The sequence below is a fragment of the Lepidochelys kempii genome, chromosome 23 (assembly GCF_965140285.1).
Source record: "Lepidochelys kempii isolate rLepKem1 chromosome 23, rLepKem1.hap1, whole genome shotgun sequence".
Taxonomy (NCBI): domain Eukaryota; kingdom Metazoa; phylum Chordata; order Testudines; family Cheloniidae; genus Lepidochelys; species Lepidochelys kempii.
The window spans coordinates 17,839,945-17,861,922 of NC_136402.1; the positions used below are offsets into that span (position 1 = coordinate 17,839,945).

The 21,978-nt window shown below is 60.5% G+C and overlaps 2 protein-coding genes and 1 long non-coding RNA gene across 3 annotated transcripts; 1 reads left to right on the forward strand and 2 right to left on the reverse strand.

Moving 5' to 3' along the window:
• Nucleotides 1-204: 204 nt before the first annotated feature.
• LOC144929709 (uncharacterized) lies at nt 205-5,950 on the forward strand. The gene is made up of 4 exons (XR_013634931.1): nt 205-370; nt 2,090-2,406; nt 3,527-3,746; nt 5,527-5,950. It is a non-coding gene; the product is annotated as an uncharacterized LOC144929709 (long non-coding RNA).
• A 1,248-nt stretch (nt 5,951-7,198) lies between these two features.
• Nucleotides 7,199-18,614, reverse strand: LOC144929702 (uncharacterized). Its single transcript, XM_078850103.1, has 5 exons — nt 18,533-18,614; nt 15,614-15,809; nt 9,330-9,547; nt 8,528-8,606; nt 7,199-7,470 (listed from the first exon to the last, which is right to left on the reverse strand). The coding sequence occupies exons 1-5, from the start codon at nt 18,612-18,614 to the stop codon at nt 7,404-7,406; spliced, it is 642 nt and encodes a 213-aa protein (XP_078706229.1). The 3' UTR covers nt 7,199-7,403.
• ABT1 (activator of basal transcription 1) lies at nt 18,319-21,533 on the reverse strand. Its single transcript, XM_078850162.1, has 5 exons — nt 21,448-21,533; nt 20,438-20,822; nt 19,871-20,046; nt 19,256-19,641; nt 18,319-18,745 (listed from the first exon to the last, which is right to left on the reverse strand). Coding segments are annotated over exons 2-5 (933 nt in total). The 5' UTR covers nt 20,808-20,822; nt 21,448-21,533; the 3' UTR covers nt 18,319-18,744.
• Nucleotides 21,534-21,978: the final 445 nt, after the last annotated feature.

Below are 21,978 nucleotides of genomic sequence, written 5' to 3' on the forward strand. Positions count from 1 at the left end.
CAGGAAATTGACACACTTCTTACAGAGCCCTAGGTTTTGCCTTCCAGAAACCCAGCTTGGTTTATATTCAGTTCCTCACAAATCTGCGGGCTGGGCTTGGCTGTCCTTGGCCTTTCTCAGATACAGTTATGCACCGGAAACCTACTGACAAAGCAAACACACAAAGGTCAACATAGATCATTCTCCCTGCGAGAGGCAGTCCTACTCCTGCACATATATAGCACTGAGCGTGGCCTCTTTCCTGTTTTTGAGCAGAGCACGACGCACAATGCAAAGCTTTTTAAACAGCGCCTTTGCATGCTAGTTTCACTAAATATAAAAGAAGAAGCTGCTCTTTTGAACTCACTGAGCAGCGTGCCGTGCTGCACAGGTAAGGAGACTGCAGAGGCGGGAACAGGGGTCATGGCACAGGCTCCTGGAAGAGGGAAACTTTAGCCCCAGAAAGTCAGTCCATTGCCCCAAATCCATCAGTTTTCAAGGCTTTGAGCGGAGCGAGGTGTTGCTGAGGGAGGGCAGGTGGGAACCATGGTCCGGAGGGGGTTAACCAGAGTGATGCAGTGGTTCACTAGGGTGAAAGAGAAGCAAGGAAAATTTGGGGGTCTAGCAGGGGTGCCGTTTAGTGGGGGGGGCACCTGTGCCCCAACATGGGTGGAGATTGAGGGGGTGAGTTTTTTGCCCTCCCCACCCATAATAGCTGCAAAAAACCACGATTGTTCAGGTGCCTGAGTAGCCCCTGGAATCACCGTTGGAGTTGCCCCCCCAATCTGAAATGGCTCCCCTGGCTAGCGCTCCCTCACTGGAGGTAGCTACTGGAGAATAAGGGGGGAAGGGCAGATGCAGACTGAGTGGTACAGAGGAATGTGGGGGCAGGAGGCAGACTGAGGGGTACAGGGGAATGTGGGGGGCAGGGGAATGTGGGGGGCAGAGGGCAGGAAAGCTGATGTGGAAGGGTGGAGCCAGGGGAAAGCAAGGAGGCCGGGAATGATGGGCCCAGCCCTGTGGTTCGGACCTGCGCAGCCCGCCGGGATCCTGGCATTTTTGCAGCTGCCTTGCCGGTTGGATTTGGCATCTGAGATGCTCCGTCCACACGCCCGTGGGAAGTGGTGGCTTCGTCCGAATTGTTCAGCAAGCGAGTGGTGGGGAGAAGAACAACGTGACTCCTTCTTGTTGTTATTTGTCACTGTACAAGGGCAGCAGATGAGCCTGACCTGCTTTGGACAGCGCTTTGAGATCTCCTGGCGAAAAGCTCTAGTGAAGAACTCGGGGTTATTACTTTGTGTGTCGAGCAGACCTAGAAACAGCTGTGACCATGTAACACCTGGGTGGTTGCTGCTAAAAAAGGACAGTTGGAACGTCCCCTTTGGACATGCTCCTCTGCAGAAAGTTGTATTTTATGTCAGTAAAGTCAAGACGGACACCAAAGGTCTCAGGTTTCGGAGGGGTAGCCGTGTTAGTCTGTATCAGCAAAAACAACGAGGAGTCCTTGTGGCACCTTAGAGACTAACATGTATTTGGGCATAAGCTTTCGTGGGCTAAAACCCACTTCATCAGATGCATGGAGTGGAAAATACAGTAAGAAGGTATAAATACACAGCCCATGAAAAGACGGGAGTTGCCTTACCAAGTGGGGGGGTCAGTGCTAACGAGCCAATCCAATTAAGATGGAAGTGGGCTAGTCTCAACAGTTGACAAGAAGGGGTGAATACCAAGGGAGGAAAAATCACTTTTGTAGTGCTAATGAGGCCAATGTAATCAAGGTGGCCCATTTCAAACAGTTGACAAGAAGGTGAGAGTATCAACGGGGGAAATTAGTTTTTGTAATGACCCAGCCACTCCCAGTCTTTAGTGAGGCCTAATTTGATGGTGTCCAGTTTGCAAATTAATTCCAGTTCTGCAGTTTCTCGTTAGAGTCTGTTTTTGAAGTTTTTTTGGTGAAGAATGGCCACTTTAAGTCTGTTATTGAGTGTTCAGGGAGACTGAAGTGTTCTCCGTCTGGTTTTTGAATGCTACAGTTCTTGACGTCTGATTTGTGTCCATTTATTCTTTTGCAGTCTCAGTTCCTTATCCCCTCTGTCCTCTGTATCCCCAGGCTACTCAGTAAGATGGCTTCAGACGCCAAGGGGACTACTGTCCGACAGATCCTCACCACTAGCCTCAAGAAACTGAGCACAGATCAATTTAAAAAGTTCAAACGTTTGCTGTGCAAGACACCCATGAATGAGCTTGTCTGTGAACTTGATTACTACGACAAACCCAATACGTTCCAGAGGAACGCCAGCCTGGAAGAGGTTGTCGAGGCTTTGATACAGAATTTGGGCCGGACTTACGCCTTGAGGGCAGCTGCAACAGTGATGGAAAAGGTACCGCAAAGGGAACTTGCTCAAGAACTCGCCAGAGAAACAGACGGTAAATGCAGCCAAGAAGGAGAACAGGAGGGGAAGGGGGTGTTGGATTTGAAAGAGGTGGGTGGGTTGCATCTTGAGCCTGCTTTGGTGCAAGAGGCTGTCGGCTGCTCTGCAAATCAGCAGCGATGGCAAACAGATCCAGGGAACAAATTGCCAACCCCGGTTCCCCGATGCACCCAAATGTGGAGCTGGATCCACCCAGGGAGGCTGAAAGGCTCCTGAGAACGGGCTGGCTTGTGCCATTAGTGATCGAATCACACGTACCACCAGAAGCGATTTCTCACAGTGGTTTGGCACTTCGGCTTCCAGGCTCAGAGGAAGCATGAAAATCAGGGGAAATAAGTCAGCTTTGTTTTTCTGAACCTCAGAAACATTTCTCCTTGGGATCAGAGGGATGGGAAAGGTAACTGGGTCCAGACAAGCACTAGATACGTTCATGGAGGATAGTCCATCAATGGCTATTAGCCGGGATGGTCAGGGACACAACCCCATGCCCTGGGTGTCCCTAAATCTTTGACTGAGAAGCTGGGGCTGGACAAAGGGGGATGGATCACTCAATAATTGCCCTGTGCTGTTCATTCCCTCTGGGGCACCCGGCATTGGCCACTGTCAGGAGACAGGATACTGGGCTAGACAGACCACTGGACTGACCCAATCTGGCCGTTCTTATGACTCCTGGGTTCTACCCTGAGCTCTGGGAGGGCAGTGGGGTCTAGTGGTCAGAGCTTTTGTATGGTGTTGCTATGTGGCTGTTCTCCAGCTGCCACACCCCAGAGGTGGCTGCATCTCAGTGCCAGGAGACCCATCCCCTTCAGTATTATGCGCACCTGTTCCCCAGCTGCCCAACCCCAGAGTTGGTTGCATCTCAGTGCTGGGCGAACTCTCCCATTCCCTGTGCAGCATTGCAGTGTGGCTCTTTCCCACCTAAAGACACCTCAGGCCGGCTTCTCAAGGAAGCTACACCTGTTTAAGAGCGAGAGACGCCAGCAGCTCCGGCTATTGAGCTGAACAACGAGACCAAGAGAAGAGAACAAGGTCCCTTTCTGCTTCATGTCAGAGGCTTGACAATTGAGAAGCCCATCTGCGATGTGGCCTCATTCAAATCTTATTATTTATTGCAGCCCTGAAACCGACCCACCATGGATTGAAAAAAACACCAAAAGGAAAACTAAAAGGTTTAACACTTATAGGAGCTGGAACTGGAGGAATATATCTTGGATATCTTGCAGCATCAGCAGCTGGAGCATCTGTAATGGGACCAGTTATACTTGCAATAACATCAGGTGCAGCAATATTGAAGGGAATAAAATTACTCCGTAACTGACAGTGAAGCCGCTGTAGGTAAGTGGTCCTGCAATTCCCGCCCCTGAGTTCACCCTGCGTTTCTCGGAGCCGCTCCCTTGGGGGAAACGTTATAACTGGGGCTGCTGATATGCCCTGACGTTTTTTAAAATCACAAATCGCAGAGCGGCCCCGGTAAATGTAGTAAAAGCAAAAGGAGATTGAGCAATCGGGGAGGGGGTCAGAGAAGAGCCAGGAGGATGATTCAAGGGTCAGAAACCCTGCCTGAGAGCGAGAGACGCCGGAGCTCCAGCTAGTGTGTTTAACGAAGAGACGGTTTAAAGCAGGGAAGCTCCGGGGCCACGTGCGGCTTTTCAGCCGTTGACGTGCGGCTCCTTGTCTAGGCACCGACTCCGGGGCTGGAGCTACGGGTGCCAACTTTCCAGTGTGCCGGGGGGGGCTCACTGCTCAACCCCTGGCTCTGCCCCAGGCCCTGCCCCCACTCCACCCCTTCCTGCCCCCTCGCCTGAGCCTGCCGTGCCCTCGCTCCTTCCCCCTCCTCCCCAGAGCCTCCTGCACGCCACGAAACAGCTGATCGGGAGGTGCGGGGAGGGAGGGGAAGGCGCTGATCGGCGGGGCTGGCGGTGGGCAGGCCGCGCTGGGAACGGGGTGGGGGAGCTGACGGGGGGCTGCTGACGTGATACGGTGGCTCTTTGGCAATGTCCATCGGTAAGTTCTGGCTCCTTCTCTGGCTCAGGCGGGCCACCCCTGGTTTAAAGGCTGACTTGATCCCAGGCTAGAAGTACTAAGGGAGGGGAACAAATATTTAATAAGGGGCCCATCAGTCCAGCACTGGGCGGTCGAACCAGATCCAATGGCTGAACGTTGAAGCCAGACAAATTCAGCCTGGGAATAAGGGGTCCGTTTCTAACGGCAAGAGTCATTGGGACAGTTTACTGAGGGGGACAGTGGATTCTCCATCACTGGCCATTTTTCAATCAAGCTGGGATGTTTTTCTACCCGACCTGCTCTAGGAATTGTTTGGGGGCACTAGTCACTTCTAGGTCAGACTACATGGTCACAAGGGTCCCATCTGGCCTTGGCTTCTAGGAAGAAAAGTCACAGGTTTAGTGGGAAAGTCACCATCTGCTATTTGCCCCGAGCCCCGTGACTTGTATTAAATTCACCAGGATGGCTCCATGACCTGTGATAAAAAAGTGCTGTGACGAATGAAATTCAATGATACCTCTTTAAAATAATTTGTGAGTGTCCGTCTCCTCCTTGTCCTCTGTGGCCTCCTGCTCGCAGCCCCCGCTGAGGGTGGTCAGCACCCCCTCACTCAACTTTGAAAGTCTCAGACAAACGGCAAAGTCCTGGCCTCTGTGACATATTCAGCACTGTGCCCTAATTAAACCCTCTTTCTGAAAAACGAAACAACCATATTACCACACTCCACCCCAGAACCAGCTACATCTCAGCACCAGGTGAGCCATCTCTGCGTGGCGTTATGTGCGGCTGCCCAGACCCCGACCGAGATCAGGGCCCCTCATCATGCCAGGAGCTGCCCAGACCCCGACCGAAATCAGGGCCCCTCATCATGCCAGGAGTTGCCCAGACCCCGACCGAGATCAGGGCCCCGTCACGCCAGGAGCTGCCCAGACCCCGACCAGGATCAGGGCCCCTCATCATGCCAGGAGCTGCCCAGACCCCGACCGAGATCAGGGCCCCTCATCATGCCAGGCGCTGCCCAGACACCCATTATTTTAACTGAAATGAAAGTTTTTTCAATGAAACAAACAATTTAAAAAACTGCATCGCAAATATGTTTTGCTCATCACAGGACAAGGGAACCATCTGGAAGGACCTGAAACCTGTTTGTTTCCATTCGAAAGTTTTCATGCAGCATCTTCTTTGCGGGCACCAATTTAGTCCCGAAGGTAACTGGAGACTTTGTGTTTCTCTCGACGCCGGTTTCTCTTGCACCCTTATCTAAGATGTTCCCTTCACTTCATCCTGCCCCCGGCTTCCTTTGAAGACATCCCGGAGTTGGAAAGCCACAGCCGCAAGTTTGCTGATCCTAGCCCTCTATAGAATTAGATAAACCGGCAATTGCTTCCCACGCCTGCCTGCGAGCAATTCATACTCTTGCGCCTTCTTGCATTGTGCCTGGCTGCTCGGGTGTTGGAAACCTGCAAAGTTGGCTGGAATTTTTCCCAGAAAAAAAAAAGGGGAGATCAAATAAAACACCCTTTTTAATACAGAAATTTGTAGCACTTGTTGGCTTCCAAAGCTTATATAAAAAAAAAAAATTGATCCTTTGTTTTTGAAGGAAGAAAGTTTTAAGTGACTTGGGTTTGGGGTTTTTTCCCAGTTTTGAATGACAGTTTCAACAGAAGATGAGGCTGTAATTACGCTGACCCAACCAGTTCATCAGTATAGGCTTTCTCCCTTCAAACACAGCAACATGGCTGATAAAAATTGGATTGACCTGTCTTTTATTAAAGAGACAAGGTGGGGCAGGTAATGTCTTTTGTAGGACCAACCTCTGTTGGTGAGAGAGACAAGCTTTCGAGTTTACACAGAGCTAGGGCTAGATACATATATATGGGTGTATATGGGTGGATGAATAGGCGTTTATGGGGATAGATAGATAGATAGATAGATAGATAGATAGATAGATAGATAGATAGATAGATAGATAGACGGGTGATGGATGGAGGCAGGTGTGTGGGGCGGGACAGACAGATGGAGGAATGGAGAGATGGGTGGAGGAGTGGAGGCATGGATGGGTGTGTATGGAGATGCTGGGGGGATGTTGGGAGCGATGGATGGGGGGTGGGAATGGACAGGTGGAGAGGTGTGTACTGGGATGGATGGGTGCATATGGACGGGGAATATGTGGCTGGATAATGTAATGACACTGGCAGATGATTTAAGGCTCAGGACAGTTATTTCCTGCCCAAGGAACAGCTCCCCACCTGCCAGCTCCCAGGCCTTTCCCCAGATGTGACATAGCCCCAGGGGGATGGACGGGGATCACAGCACTCATAGGGTCAGGTGTTGTGTGTGCATGTTCTCCATCTGCCCCACCCCATTGGTGGCTTCATCTCAGCGCCGGGCGAGCCATCCCCAGGCAGCGTTATGTGTGGCTGTTCCCAGCTGCCTTTCCCCAGAGGTGGCTGCATTTCAATGTCAGGCCACTGATGCATGCTGTGTGTTATCAAAAGAATGACGAAAGGCATCGGTTGAGGCTGAGGAATCTACTTTAATAGGAAAAGAACCCGAAGTAACACAATCAAATCAACTGGAAAATCAACCCAGACTGCCAAGAAGAGGGCATCCTCTGCGTTCCCACGCTGCTCCCTTCTGAAAACCTCTCGCTAGTTTATACCCCAGGATTAGTTCTACCCCACCCCAAATCTGTGTGAATGAGCTAGATTGTACTCCACTACACTGACTGAGTGGAGCCGGGGAGAGAACCCAGGACTCCTGGCTCCCAGCTCCTCCTACTCTAACCACTAGACCCCACTCCCTTCCCCCCGCCCTATCCCACTACCCCATTTCCCCTGTTGTGATGGTCCAGGAATCTGAGCTACTGGACGCTGGGTCTTGGATTTGGGGGGGCGGGGTGACTGTGTTTGAAAAGATCTGGGGAAAGGCGTCGAGCCAGGGCTCAGAGAACTCAAGGCGGGACGGAACCCAAGCCCGGTGCAGGTCTCACACGCCGCATCCTTCTACGTACTGCCACAGATCCTGGCCTTGGCAATACGACGTCCAGGCCACCCTGACGGAAGAGAGCAAAAGAATCAGTGGCCACCCAGCCGAGGTGCCTCATAAAACACAGCCGAGGGGTTACAGGCGCCGGCCTTGGGCAGGAGAGACCTGGGTTCCTCTGCCACAGACTCTGGGCAGATCACGTTGCTGCTCTATGCCTCAGTTTCCCCTCCTGTGAAATAGGGGTGCTTGCACCCCCCATCTCCCAAGGGGGCTGGTCTGCAGGGAAACGGTTAAGCAGCCAGATAAGGAGCTGAGAAATTAGCTGCTAGTCCTTTATGGATCAGGGCCCAGCCCTCGGAAATCTAGCCAGGTTGCAAAAACTCAGGAGATTAGCAAAAACTCACCCAAAAAGCAAGCAAACAAACAAGCTTGAGGTTTGCAGACAAACCACAAGCGTCCCCAAAACCCCATGCCAGGCAAAAAACAAAAACCAACCCCAGAGTTACGCAGAAAAATCATGAAATGAGCAAAATAAACTCATGAGGTTTGCAAAAAAAAAGAAAAAAAAATGTCATGAGCTTAGCAACAGAAACTAAAAAGGATCCTGGAAACCCTGAGCCCCACCAAAGAAGACATGAGAGTTTCAGGGAAATCACGAGATTAGCAACAAAAACAAACACTCGGGACAGTAGCAGAAAATCCTGAGATCAGCCAAAACAAACACTCATAAGATTTGCAGGAAAATCATGAAGGTTTTTTGGGGGGGGGGTTTCTGACACTGCTTCATTTTCGGGTCCTTTTCTTTGTTTCCTAGTATGTGCGAGTGTCGGGGGGCGGCGGGGTTTGTACCAGCTGGTTTCTCCTGCACATCCGGGGCAGGGCAGGTGTCTCTGCCTGGACGTAGGTGGGAATTGTTTGGGTTCTTTGCTCCCAGGGGTCGGGGCGGCTCGGGGCTCTGAGCCTGTCGGGTGGCGCTCAGCTCGTGATGTCGAGATTTCCGGCACAATCGCGAGGGCTAAAAACAGGCTTTCAAAAAATACTGAAGCGGAGAGTCTCTTCTACACAAGACTCCAGGATCGCCCCGTGCCCCCTCCTTGTGCCCCCCCCCGGCAGCCCCCACTTACCAGGCGCTCATGCTGTTGGAGTCCTGGGCAATGATCTTAGCGCATTCAACATCGGCTGAGAGATTGCTGCTCAGCAAGTCTGAGGGGGGCAGGAGGACGGGTGAGTGGGGAGGGAGGGTCAGAGCAGGGGGGTTCCCAGTTCCACCCTCCATCCCTCCCATCCAAACCCCCCCCCCATTTATCACACAATTGACACTTCCACCCGTACAGATCCCAGACTAGCCAAATGAAATACATGCAAGATGATGCAGCCACCTCTGGGGGGCATCTGGGGAACAGCCATGCATCACGCTGCACAGGGAAGACTGAGAGGCAGCCCCCTCTGGGACCAGACAGCCGGGGAAGAGCTGCGCATAACACCGCATGGGGATGGCTGAGATGCAGCCACCTCTGGGGCAGGACAGCTGAAGAACAGCCGTGCATAACACCGCATGGGGATGGCTGAGATGCAGCCACCTCTGGGGCAGGACAGCTGAAGAACAGCCGTGCATAACACCGCATGGGGATGGCTAAGATGCAGCCACCTCTGTGGCAGCACAGCTGAAGAACAGCCGTGCATAACACCGCATGGGGATGGCTGAGATGCAGCCACCTCTGGGGCAGGACAGCTGAAGAACAGCCGTGCATAACACCGCATGGGGATGGCTGAGATGCAGCCACCTCTGGGGCAGGACAGCTGAAGAACAGCCGTGCATAACACCGCAAGGGGATGGCTGAGATGCAGCCACCTCTGGGGTGAGGCAGCTGGGGAACAGCCCGACAAGGCTCCCTCCAAGAGAGGGGCTCTCTCCCCCGGCCTCACCGCTGCAGGGTATTTGGCAGATGTCGGAGCTGCCCTCGTCCCCGTTCTGGCACCAGTAGGGGCTGTTGATCTGGAAGATGCCGAAGTCGGCGCTGCCGTCCCGGCTGTTGCAGTTGGTGGCCTGGGTGTCGGAGCTGCTCTCGAGGGAGCTCAGCTCGTTATGGCGGGGAAGGGTCAGCAGGTGGTGCTGTGACACACACCCGCGGTCAGCGGGCAAGCTTGGAAGACGCGCCGCTTGTCGTCAGCGCCCGGCGGGGTATTTATAGAGGGCGCTGTTGCGAGCAGAGCCAGTCTCGGCCTGGAGCTCTTGAAGCGAGGTGGGTTGACCCTAAATCGGGGCACCTTGTGCCCAGCCGTTCGGGCTGGGATCCGACAGAGGGCGGGCGGGCGCTGGGCGCGACCGGCTCTGCTCCAAGACTGGGGCACAGGATGGAAAGAACTCGGCTCGGAGGAATTCGGTTTCCATCGGGAAATGCCGGCAAAGGTCGGTTTCGTAGAATCATAGACTATCCGGGTTGGAAGGGACCTCAGGAGGTCAGCGAGCCATCTAGCAAAGCAAGGCCGAAATATTTCCAGCCGTGCTGAGCGAATCAAAGTCAGGACTATGTGGCCTGCAGACAGAGGAGCATTTTGACACGGGAGGGTGACCGGTTGCAGTTTGGCGACTGTCAGCGTCTACTGTCGTAAAATAATTCTTGTCTGGCCACCCCCCTCGTCGAACTGCCCTACGACTTCCCGCCACGCTGAAGATTTCAATCAATGCAAATTGAAATGCAACGGTGAGCCCCCAGAATTGTGACAATTTAAATGGCCAGAAATAGACGTTAAAAAATGCGTAAACCCCCAAGACTGTGCACAACAGTGAATTTTAATGGATAAAACCTGGGGGGGGGGAATATTGAACCCCATAATTTGGTGCAGCCGTGGAAACGTCAATGGATACAAGTAGAAAAACCTGCTTGAAATTATTTTGTGCCGCTGTGAACGCCCACGCGGATAAAACCGGGGGGAAATGCTGGAAGCCGTTTTGCAGAACTGTCCCAAGTTAAATGCGCAGAAACAGACAAGAGGCTGGAAACCCAGAATTTCGTGCGCCTGCGAATAGGTCAGTGGACAAACGGACAAAAAAATGCTTGAAACAATTTCGTGCCACTGTGACCGTTTCAATGGATAGAAATAGAAAAAGTTCGCACAACGGTGAAGAGCTCAGGGGGTAAAAGTCGGGGGGGGGGAATTTGTCACACACCGATGGGCAGAATTATAAACGTTTCAATGGACAGAACGAGAGAAAAGCCTGAAAACCCAGAATTTCGGGGAACTGGGACCATTTAACTGGAGAAACGCGGGGGGGAGAGGCAGGGGGGAGCTGGAGCCGGTGGTTCAATTTCGAAGCCCTTTTAGAACCGGCTGGTCCGCGGGGAGAACCGGCTCGGAAAGGGCTTCGAAATGCAACAACCGGCCCAGCGTGGGGCCTTAGGCGCCGACTCCACGGGTGCTCCAGCCCTGGAGCCCCCACGGGGACAATTTGCTGGGTGCAGAACCGCCACCGGCAGCTCCCCTGAACCCACCACCCCGCTCTGCTTCTCCGCCCCCCCCCGCTTCCGGCGAATCAGCTGTTCAGCGGGAAGCCGGGGAGGGATGAGAAGAAGGTTCAGGGGAGGAGGCCGGGGGGGCGGAGAAGCAGGGTGGGGCGGTGGGTTCGGGGGAGGAGGAGGAGGCGGGGGGGTGGAGAACCAGGGCGGGGCGGTGGGTGCGGGGGAGGTGGGGGGGGGCGGAGAAGCAGGGCAGGGCGGTGGGTTCGGGGGAGGAGGGAGGGGGGGTGGAGAAGCAGGGCGGGGCGGTGGGTTTGGGGGAGGAGGTGGGGGGGTGGAGAAGCAGGGCGGGGCGGTGGGTTCGGGGAGGAGGCGGGGGGGCGGAGAAGCAAGGCGGGGCGGTGGGTTTGGGGGAGGTGGGTGGGGCAGGCGGAGAAGCAGGGTGGGGCGGTGGGATCAGGGGATGAGGCTGGGGGGGCAGAGAAGCAGGGCGGGGCGGTGGGTTGGGGGAGGTGGGGGGGCGGAGAAGCAGGGCAGGGTGGTGGGTTCGGGGGAGGAGGCAGAGGCTGGGGCCGGGGGGGGGGGTGGAGAAGCAGGGCGGGGCGGTGGGTTTGGGGGAGGAGGCTGGGGGGGCGGAGAAGCAGGGCGGGGCGGTGGGTTTGGGGGAGGAGGCTGGGGGGGCGGAGAAGCAGGGCGGGGCGGTGGGTTCGGGGGAGGAGGGAGGGGGGGCGGAGAAGCAGGGCGGGGCGGTGGGTTCGGGGAGGAGGCGGGGGGGGCGGAGAAGCAGGGCAGGGCGGTGGGTTTGGGGGAGGAGGTGGAGGCCGGGGGGGGTGGAGAAGCAGGGCGGGGCGGTGGGTTCAGAGGAGGAGGAAGAGGCTGGGGGGGCGGAGAAGCAAGGCGGGGCGGTGGGTTCGGGGGAGGTGGGGGGGCGGAGAAGCAGGGCGGGGCGGTGGGTTTGGGGGAGGAGGTGGAGGCCGGGGGGGGTGGAGAAGCAGGGCGGGGCGGTGGGTTCAGAGGAGGAGGAAGAGGCTGGGGGGGCGGAGAAGCAAGGCGGGGTGGTGGGTTCGGGGGAGGAGGCAGAGGCTGGGGCCGGGGGGGGGGGGGGCGGAGAAGCAGGGCAGGGTGGTGGGTTCGGGGGAGGAGGCAGAGGCTGGGGCCGGGGGGGGGGGCGGAGAAGCAGGGCGGGGCGGTGGGTTCGGGGGAGGAGGGAGGGGGGGCGGAGAAGCAGGGCGGGGCGGTGGGTTCGGGGGAGGAGGGAGGGGGGGTGGAGAAGCAGGGCGGGGCGGTGGGTTTGGGGGAGGAGGTGGGGGGGTGGAGAAGCAGGGCGGGGCGGTGGGTTCGGGGAGGAGGCGGGGGGGCGGAGAAGCAGGGCGGGGCGGTGGGTTCGGGGGAGGTGGGGGGGCGGAGAAGCAGGGCGGGGCGGTGGGTTTGGGGGAGGAGGTGGAGGCCGGGGGGGGTGGAGAAGCAGGGCGGGGCGGTGGGTTCAGAGGAGGAGGAAGAGGCTGGGGGGGCGGAGAAGCAAGGCGGGGTGGTGGGTTCGGGGGAGGTGGGTGGGGGGCGGAGAAGCAGGGCGGGGCGGTGGGTTCGGGGGAGGTGGGTGGGGGGAGCGGAGAAGCAGGGCAGGGCGGTGGGTTTGGGGGAGGAGGTGAGGGGGGGCGGAGAAGCACCCAGGGAGTCAGAGCCAAAGGTGCCACTTTTGATGTGATCAGTGGGGGGAGCGGCCGCTCCCCCTGCTCCCCCCCCCAGCTACGCTCCCCCACCTCTAGGAGCTGCCCCAGGTAAGCACCCCCGGGACTCCCCACCTCGCCCCCCGGCAGGTGCCTCTGGCTCTTAGGGGCGGGGTGGGCACCCACTACGGTGGCCCACGAAACCCCCCTGCCCGGTTCTGGGGGCAGTCAGGGGACAGGGGAGGGGGGTGGATGGGGCTGGAGGGGGTCAAGGAACGAGGTGGGGGGCGGATGGGGCAGGAGTCCCGGGGGGTGTGGGGGGGATGCTTAAAACCCCTCATTTTGCACAACTGTGCAAATGTAAATGGATTTTTTAAAACCAGGGGAAAGGGCCTGAGGAGAGAGACGCTCTGGCCCCTCGAAAGCGTGACCCTAAAACCTGGGGTCTGCCCAGCCTCGTTCAGCTCGTTATCAGACGTCGCCCCGGGACAGTCAGAGTCTCCTGTCCTGAAATAATTATCTGCCCCCCCCGGAAAAAACCCTGCAACTGCGGAAATGGCCCCCATTCACACGGGAAAGAAAAGCCCGAAGCCCCCCCTCGCCCCGCCCCGTGGGAAGTGGAAGGAGGAGAGGTCTGGGGCGGGGTGGCGAGGGGCCGTGGGGGGGTCACTCGCAGCTGGCCAGGCTGGAGCCCCCATAGCCGTCCAGCCCCCCCGGGGGAGCTGGCAGTGGGTGTCGTACACGGGGGCCAGCAAGGCGAACAGCTCAAGAGCCTTCAGCTCCGCAGGGCGGGGGGCCGCTGGGAGCCCGGACTCCTGGGTTCTCTCCCTGGGTCTGGGAGGGAAGTGGGGTCTGGTGGTTAGAGCGGGGGGGTGGGCTGGGAGCCAGGACTCCTGGGTTCTATCCAGAATACGCCATTTCCTTTCTGGGACTCACAGGCCAGGTCCCCAGGCCACCCTGGAGCTGGACGCATGCTCCAAGCCTCAGTTTCCCCAGAGCGGGGGGCTGCAGGGATGGATAAAAAAGGGGGTGAGGCGGCTCTGGTGCCTGGCCAGAAGCAGCCATTGCTGGGGAGGAGCAGGGGGGGTCCCGGCCCCGCAGCTCCCTGTCCCGGTGGGTGGTGTTAGGATATAGATATTCAGGCCTGTCTGTAAAGGCCTGTACTCTAAGAATTTAGGTGTATTCTTATCACTTGGCTAGTTCTAGAGGTATAAAAGAAAGAATCAAAATCACTGTCTGCCGGTGTAAGGGCCTTCGCTTCCTGTGACAGTCTGAGGCCCTGTTCTTAGGCTACGGCCTTTGGCTAAGCAGCAGAGGCTGCCATAAGCTGGGAAGCGACCGGTCACCTCCTCACATTGCAAACTAGTCACATTGAAATAAGGTGCTATTGGGCTGTCAGGCTCTATCAGGACAGGACTGTATTCCTATCGCCTCCAGAGAAAGGGAAGTGCCTAGCAAATGTAAAAGGAAACTTAGTTTGATAGCATCCTGTCTGGCAAGAACTCACTTATCCATAGCTGGGATGGGAAATCCTCACTTCTGTGTTGTCTTGGCATTATAGTTCCCACTTCGCTGTTGTTTGTCTGTGTAATCTCTGTCTGGTTCTGTGATTGTTCCTGTCTGCTGTATAATTAATTTTGCTGGGTGTAAACTAATTAAGGTGGTGGGATAGAATTGGTTACATAATCATGTTACAATATGTTAGGATTGGTTAGTTAAATTTCAGGAAAAAGGTTGGTTCAGGTATAGCTAAGCAGAACTCAAGTTTTACTATATAGTCTGCAGTCAATCAGGAAGTGACGGGGGTGTGGGTGGGGGTGGGCATGTGGGTGGGGGGGGAGATGGGAACAGGGAATGGGGGTAAGAAAAGTGGAATCATGTTTTGCTAAAGGGGGAAATGGGAACAGGGAATGGGAGTAAGGAAGTTGGAATCATGTTTGGCTAAGGGTAGGAATGGGAACAGGGACACAGGTGTAAGGCTCTGTGGTGTCAGAGCTGGGAAGGAGGATACTAAGGAAGGAAACTGGAATCATGCTTGCTGGGAGTTCACCCCAATAAACATCGAATTGTTTGCACCTTTGGACTTCGGGTATTGTTGTTCTCTGTTCATGCGAGAAGGACCAGGGAAGTAAGTGGGTGAAGGAATAAGCCCCCTAACAGGTGGGAGGCGTTCCTGGCCGCTTTCCACTCCACGCAAACAGGCTCTTCTCTCCTCCGGCCACCGCCAGGCACCGCGAGCCCCGGCCCGGCTGATCGGAGTCCGGAGGCCAAGCGCCTGGCGCTGGGTTTAGGGGACACCCTCTGCCACTCCCAAGACCGGCACGCTGGGGGGAAGACGGTAACCAGTGAGATCGGGGCCCTGTCGCGCCAGGCGCTGTACAGGGCCCCCCCCCCCCCGACCGACGTCTGGGCCCTGTGCAGCCCCCCTTGTACCGAGATCTCCACTGCGCCAGGCGCTGCAGTGACCCCCCCCCGACCAACATCTGGGACCTGTGCGGCCCCCCTTGTACCGAGATCTCCATCGTGCCAGGCGCTGCACAGACCCCCCCCCCGACCGACATCTGGGCCCTGTGCGGCCCCCCTTGTACCGAGATCTCCATCGTGCCAGGCGCTGCACAGACCCCCCCCCCGACTGACATCTGGGCCCTGTGCGGCCCCCCTTGTACCGAGATCTCCATCGTGCCAGGCGCTGCACAGACCCCCCCCCGACCGACATCTGGGCCCTGTGCGGCCCCCCTTGTACCGAGATCTCCATCGCGCCAGGCGCTGCACAGACCCCCCCCGACCAACATCTGGGCCCTGTGCGGCCCCCCTTGTACCGAGATCTCCATCGCGCCAGGCGCTGCACAGACCCCCACCACCCACCCAAGGCCCCCAAGGCAGAGCCCCAGAGCCCCAGGCAAAGGGGCGCAATGAGGGATCAAAGCAGGGCCAGGGATCGGGGCTGCAGGGAGCCGGGGAGAGGGAGCCCAGAGCAGCCGGGGTCCCCAGGATCCTGCCGCACCGCCGCTAATCCACTGCCGGGCCGCGACCCCCGATCCCGTGCCGGCCCCCCAAGGGCCAACGCCGTGCTGGGGGGGCTCACTGACTCCGGGACTGAGCCGCCGGGCCCCGGCGCCCCTCCGGGAGCTCCCGCGGCGAGGCCAAGCCAGGTCCGACTTCACCTTCGGGGCCAGAATTTGGGAACGCGAGAGCGGTGCTGGTCCCGTGCCAGACGGGGGCCTGGCTGTTAGGGGGAACCTCGGGGGGGCCGCCCCAGCGCCGGGGCGGGGACACCCGCCCTGGGGCAAGACCGGGGCTGAATGCACCTGCGCCCTGTCCGGGTGAAAGCCGGGAGATCTGCTGCGCCCCCCGGCGGGTTACAGCAGCCGAGGTCGGGCTGCTCTGGAAGGACGGGGCCAGGCCCAGCTCTGCGGGTTCGGTTCTGGGGGGCTGCCGTCAGTAAAACTCCAGGTGCCACACAGCCCCTGGGCCGGAGGGCACAGAGCCCGGGGAGCCTTTACCCTGGGGCTGGGGGCATGTCCCGGGCCAGCCAGGCCCTGCCCTGGGGCCGGGTCACCCCCTAGAGAGGCCAGGCCCCACGCCCCATTCCCTGACCCCCTCAGCCAGCCGGCGCCCCATAGTGGGAACAGGCCCCGTGTCTCTTTCCCTGACCCCCGGAGCCAGCCAGGCCCTGCCCTGGGGCCGGGTCACCCCCTAGAGGGGCCAGGCCCCACGCCCCATTCCCTGACCCCCTCAGCCAGCCGGCGCCCCATAGTGGGAACAGGCCCCGTGTCTCTTTCCCTGACCCCCGGAGCCAGCCAGGCCCTGCCCTGGGGCTGGGTCACCCCCTAGAGGGGCCAGGCCCCACGCCCCATTCCCTGACCCCATCAGCCAGCCGGCGCCCCATAGTGGGAACAGGCCCCGTGTCTCTTTCCCTGACCCCCGGAGCCAGCCAGGCCCTGCCCTGGGGCTGGGTCACCCCCTAGAGGGGCCAGGCCCCACGCCCCATTCCCTGACCCCCTCAGCCAGCCAGCGCCCCATAGTGGGAACACGCCCCGTGTCTCTTTCCCTGACCCCCGGAGCCAGCCAGGCCCTGCCCTGGGGCTGGGTCACCCCCTAGAGGGGCCAGGCCCCACGCCCCATTCCCTGACCCCCTCAGCCAGCCGGCGCCCCATAGTGGGAACAGGCCCCGTGTCTCTTTCCCTGACCCCCGGAGCCAGCCAGGCCCTGCCCTGGGGCTGGGTCACCCCCTAGAGGGGCCGGGTCACCCCCTAGAGGGGCCAGGCCCCACGCCCCATTCCCTGACCCCATCAGCCAGCCGGCGCCCCATAGTGGGAACACGCCCCGTGTCTCTTTCCCTGACCCCCGGAGCCAGCCAGGCCCTGCCCTGGGGCTCAGTCACCCCCTAGAGGGGCCAGGCCCCACGCCCCATTCCCTGACCCCCTCAGCCAGCCGGCGCCCCATAGTGGGAACAGGCCCCGTGTCTCTTTCCCTGACCCCCGGAGCCAGCCAGGCCCTGCCCTGGGGCCGGGTCACCCCCTAGAGGGGCCAGGCCCCACGCCCCATTCCCTGACCCCCTCAGCCAGCCGGCGCCCCATAGTGGGAACACGCCCCGTGTCTCTTTCCCTGACCCCCGGAGCCAGCCAGGCCCTGCCCTGGGGCTCAGTCACCCCCTAGAGGGGCCAGGCCCCACGCCCCATTCCCTGACCCCCTCAGCCAGCCGGCGCCCCCTAGTGGGAACCGGCCCCATGTCTCTTTCCCTGACCCCCGGAGCCAGCCAGGCCCTGCCCTGGTCTGGATGGGAGCCGGTGCCCCCTAAAAAGGAAAGGGCCCAAGCCCAATTTGCAGCCCCCCAAGCCAATCAGCCCCCGCCCTGCGGTCAGAGGGGAGCTGGCACCCCCTAGAGGGGAAAGGCCCCATTCCCCGTCCCTTGGTGGCTGCGTGCACGTTCTCTGGACGCGCTGCACCGGCTCTGGGCAGACAGCCGCCCACGCAGCCCCCCAGCTCGGCTCAGCGGTGAAGGCGCCCGGCCAGGTGTATCGGCGGGGGGAGAGCGCCCCATAAGAGGGACACTCAGACACGCAACCCCCACGACAACGGACCAGCTCAGTGAGCAACCAGACTTTCCCTCCCGCCCTCGGCCAGCCGGACGCCCCCTCGGGGCCCCCTCGGCACCCCTCTTTCATGCACCAACACGAACAAGTTACGTCTTGCCCCACTGCAGGGATCAGTCACCACCCTCTGCCTTGTACTGGTCGGGATGATCCAAATATCTCTATCCGCCCCCCGTAGTTCATCTTTCCGAGGCGTTCACACTGTATCGCGGTATCGGGGTGGGGGGTCCTGGCACGATCCCTCTGGAGCGTGTTTACACGAGCGTCCGGTGCCTGGCCCCTCTTAGGAACGTTTGTGGTTTTGCAACCCCTGGTCTTGCCGAGGTCACGTCCCGGCCAGCGAAGGCGCGAGCAGGGCCTGACCGCGGCCCGGAGGCCTTACGCCCGCCCTTTCCTGCCAGGCCTCATAGCGGAGGGTCCCGCAGCTAAACCCCCGGCCCGGCAGAAGGGAGCGGGCAACGCACACGGGCGGGCAGCTCGTCCGGCACCGCGAGCCCCGGCCCGGCTAAGCGGAGGCCGAAGGGCGGGGGCCACCCTGTGCCAAGGCAGAGCCTGGCCGGGCTCGTCGGTCAGGACGTGACGCAGAGCAGGGCCGAGACGCGAGCCCGCCGGAAAGCCGCCCGCCCGTCCGCAGCAGCGACTGGAGGCCGAGCACTTGGCCAGGCTGGAATAAACTCAACGGTCGCCGCCCTCGTTTTCAGTCACTCGGGTTTTTTAATCGCGCTCAGCCAGAGGGACCGGGGAGCCCTCGGGTCACAGCTGGTATCAAACGCACGGGGCCGGGGCCCGAGGGGGCCGGGGCAGCGGGCCACCAGGCCGGCCCCGCGGGCAAACAAAAAGCCCCTTTGTAGCAAGTCACGGTCTCGTCTTCAGGACAGACGAGGTGCCGGGAGCAAGGCCAGCCTGACGGTCCGAGCGGCTCCGCGGGAAACCAGCGGCTGAGCGTGGCCGCGGCAGGGACGGTGCTGAGTCGAGACGCTGGGGGTCCATCGAGGCAACAACTTGGTCTTCAGAGCCCTGCTGGGGGGGAACGAGCCGCTACTGGGGGGCAAACTCCTGTCGCCCCAGAGCCGAGGGGCAGGAGGAAGCGGGCTGGGGGGTGATCAGATGGGGCACCCGACCTGGAACACCCCAAGGTTTAAATTAATCTCTGTTCTCCCCCAATCACACACCGCCCCGTTGAGTCCCGCTGCCCGCTTGGGTTCGGATTCACCCCAGTGCACCCCCACCCCCCTTGTCAACATGACCCCACCCCCCACTGGTATCCCCAGGCCAGGAAGCCGGAGCCCCAGCCAGCTCCCCCAAAACCCCAACTTGGCACAGGCTGGGGCGTCTGTGCCATGCTGGATGGGAACTCCCAGGCCCCCCCTGCTCTAACCACTAGCCCCCACTCCCCTCCCAGAGCCAGGCATAGGACCCAGGAGTCCTGGCTCCCAGCAACTCCCACTCAACCCCACTGGACTCCACTCCCCCACCAGAGCCGCGAGAGAACCCAGAAGCTCCCCTGCCCCATTCTCCACAGCACAGCACCCCCTAGTGCCCGGCCCTGACTGCCAGGGGAGAGCACCCCCGGCCCAGCCCCCTGCCCCACTCCCCGTAGCACGGCGCCCCCCGGCGCCTGGGGTTCTCACTACAGATCCGGCCCCCCCGGTGCCTCCTCCGAGGCAGCGTCCATGGCATTGAAGATTTTGGCCAGCAAGGAGCGGCTGGTCTGGGATTTCAGCTGGATCTCCCGGGCCTTGGCCAGCTGCCCACGGAGCCGGCACCCGCCCGCGCCCGCCTTGCGCCTCTGGATCTCCTCCTCCGTGGGGCGCTGGACGAAGCCCCAGCTCTTCTCCCCGCCGGCGGGGGCGGTGGCGGCCCGGCGGGCGAAGCGCTGGCTGGTCTCCACGCTGCGCAGGTAGAAGCTGGTCTCGCGCTTGGCCTGGGAGATCTCGGCCCGCAGACGCTGCTGCCGGACCTGCCGCTCGTAGGCCAGCCGCTCGCTCAGGTGCGGCCACTTGAACCGGTGCAGGTACTGCGGGGACGGACGGACAGACGGACGCCTCACTGCCTCTGACCGGCTGGACCCCGCTCCCCACCCAGAGCCGGGGAGAGAACCCAGGAGTCCTGGCTCCCAGCCCTCCCTGCTCCAACCACTAGACCCCGCTCCCCACCCAGAGCCGGGGAGAGAACCCAGGAATCCTGGCTTCCCCACCCCGCCCCGCTCTAACCACCAGCCCCCACTCCCCTCCGAGAGCCGGTACCTTGATGTTCCACAGGTCGTAGTGGAAGCGGCTGCGCCGGCGGGTGCCCATGGGCGTGTTGTGCAGACTGGCGGCCACGAGCTTCGCCACTCGCTTGTCCCTGAACTCCACCCAGCCCTCCGTGTAGTTCTTGGCCTTGGCGCCAGCTTTCTTCTTCCTCTGCCGGACGAACCGCTCTGGGGGGACGGAGAGATCAGCCCCCGCCAGACCCCCCTCAAGCCCCTTCCAGCCCCAGGCCCGCCCGGCGCTGCGATGCAGCCACCTCTGGGGCGGGGCGGCTGGGGGACAGCCACACATAACGCCGCGATATATTTTCAGCCAGGAAATGAAGGGGAGTCCGACGGGCAACCGGAGCCAGCGATTCCCTCTGAAGAGGGGCTTTTGCCAGGACGCCTGGGTTCGCGCCCAATATTGGGTGAAAACCACCAAGGGAGGTTTAGTGACTACAAAGGGTCGGGGCATTTCTGTGTAACCGACATCCCCCCCACCCCCCTCCGTCACAGCCTCCGCCAGCCCCCGTGCCCCGCTCAGCCCCCCACTTCTCCCCCACACACTCCGTGGACTCACCCTCGGGCTGCAGGAAGATGCGCCCGACCTCCCCATGGACGCTGAGCAGGTTTCGGACGTGCCGGGGCCGGAAGCGGGGCGGGATGTGCCCTAGGTACACGATGCCTGGCACGATCTTCTTCCCCTGGGGGGGGTCGGGGGCGCTAGGTGGGGGGCTCCCCTCCTCACCCGCCCCCTGCCGGGCCCCTGGGAGGCTTCCTTCCTCCTCTGCCCCCTGCCGGGCCCCTGGGGGGCTTCCTTCCTCCTCTGCCCCCTGCCGGGCCCCTGGGGGGCTTCCTTCCTCCTCTGCCCCCTGCCGGGCCCCTGGGGGGCTTCCTTCCTCCTCTGCCCCCTGCCCGGCCCCTGGCATCTCCTGCAGCTCCTCCAGCATCCCGGGCGCTGCCCCCTGCCAACAGGGAGTGGTTAGATCCAGCCTCAGGCCACCCCGACCTCCGTGCCGCCCCCCCCAGTCACCCCCCGTTGCCCAGCTCCACAGCCCCCCCATATGTCGCACCCCCCGCATTTCCCCACCAACCCCCATATCTCCCTACTCCTCCACCCCTACATTCCCCCCATATTTCCCCCCCTACATGTCCCCGCCCCCATGGCCCAGCCTACAGACCCTCCCAGTCCCCATGGACTCTGCTGTCCTCCCCCCGCCCCACACAGCCCAGCAGCCCCAGCTCTGCCCCCGTCCACTCCCCCTTCCTCCTCACCCACCTTCTCCCGCATCCCCCTGGCCCCCCCTCCAGATCCCACAGGTCCCCCCTCGCCTGATCTAAACCCCCCCCAGACGTCCCCCTCCGCCCTACACATCGCTCCCTCCCCCCAGCCTCTCCATCTCCCATGTGACCCCCACCCTCTACCGCCCTTCCCCCAACATCCCCCCAACCTACCTCTCCCTCCCCCCCGTGCCCCCCAGCCCCACGTGCTCCTGTACTTCCCCTCCCCCCACCGCCGGCTTCTGTTCCCCCCCCAGCCCCCACTACGTGACCCCAGCTCTGCCCCCCGAGCCGCCCCATCTCACTCACTCGCTCCCCGCTGGCCTCACTTTACGGCCCGCGGGCCGCGCGTGGGGCGACCGACCCGGAAACCAAAAGCAGAGGGGGCGTGGTCAGAACGGTCAGGAGGAAATGGGGGAGGAGACAGGGCGGGAAAGGGGTGGGGTCAGAACGTCCAGGGGGAAGCGGGGGCGGAGCCGGGGCGGGGTCAGAACGTCCAGGAGGAAGTGGGGGCGGAGCCAGGAATGCGAGGGGCGTGGTTGGAGGGAAGGAAGCGTGGGGCTGAAGGAATACCGGAGGGGGTCGGGGCCGGGATACTGTGAACGCAGTGCGCCCTGACCACTCCCTGCCTCAGTTTCCCCATCTGCCCAAGGCGAGGGAGAGGGGGGAGGACACAGAGTGTGAGGGACTTGGCCACGGCGGGGGCACCAGATCTTCGAGGGTGTGACGAAGTGGGACTGTTCTTAATGTTTCCTCCGAATAGTGTGGGGGTGCCTCAGTTTCCCCTATGCAGTTCTTAAGTATCTAGGGGGTGGGGTAAGGGTGTATGATCATTGCAGA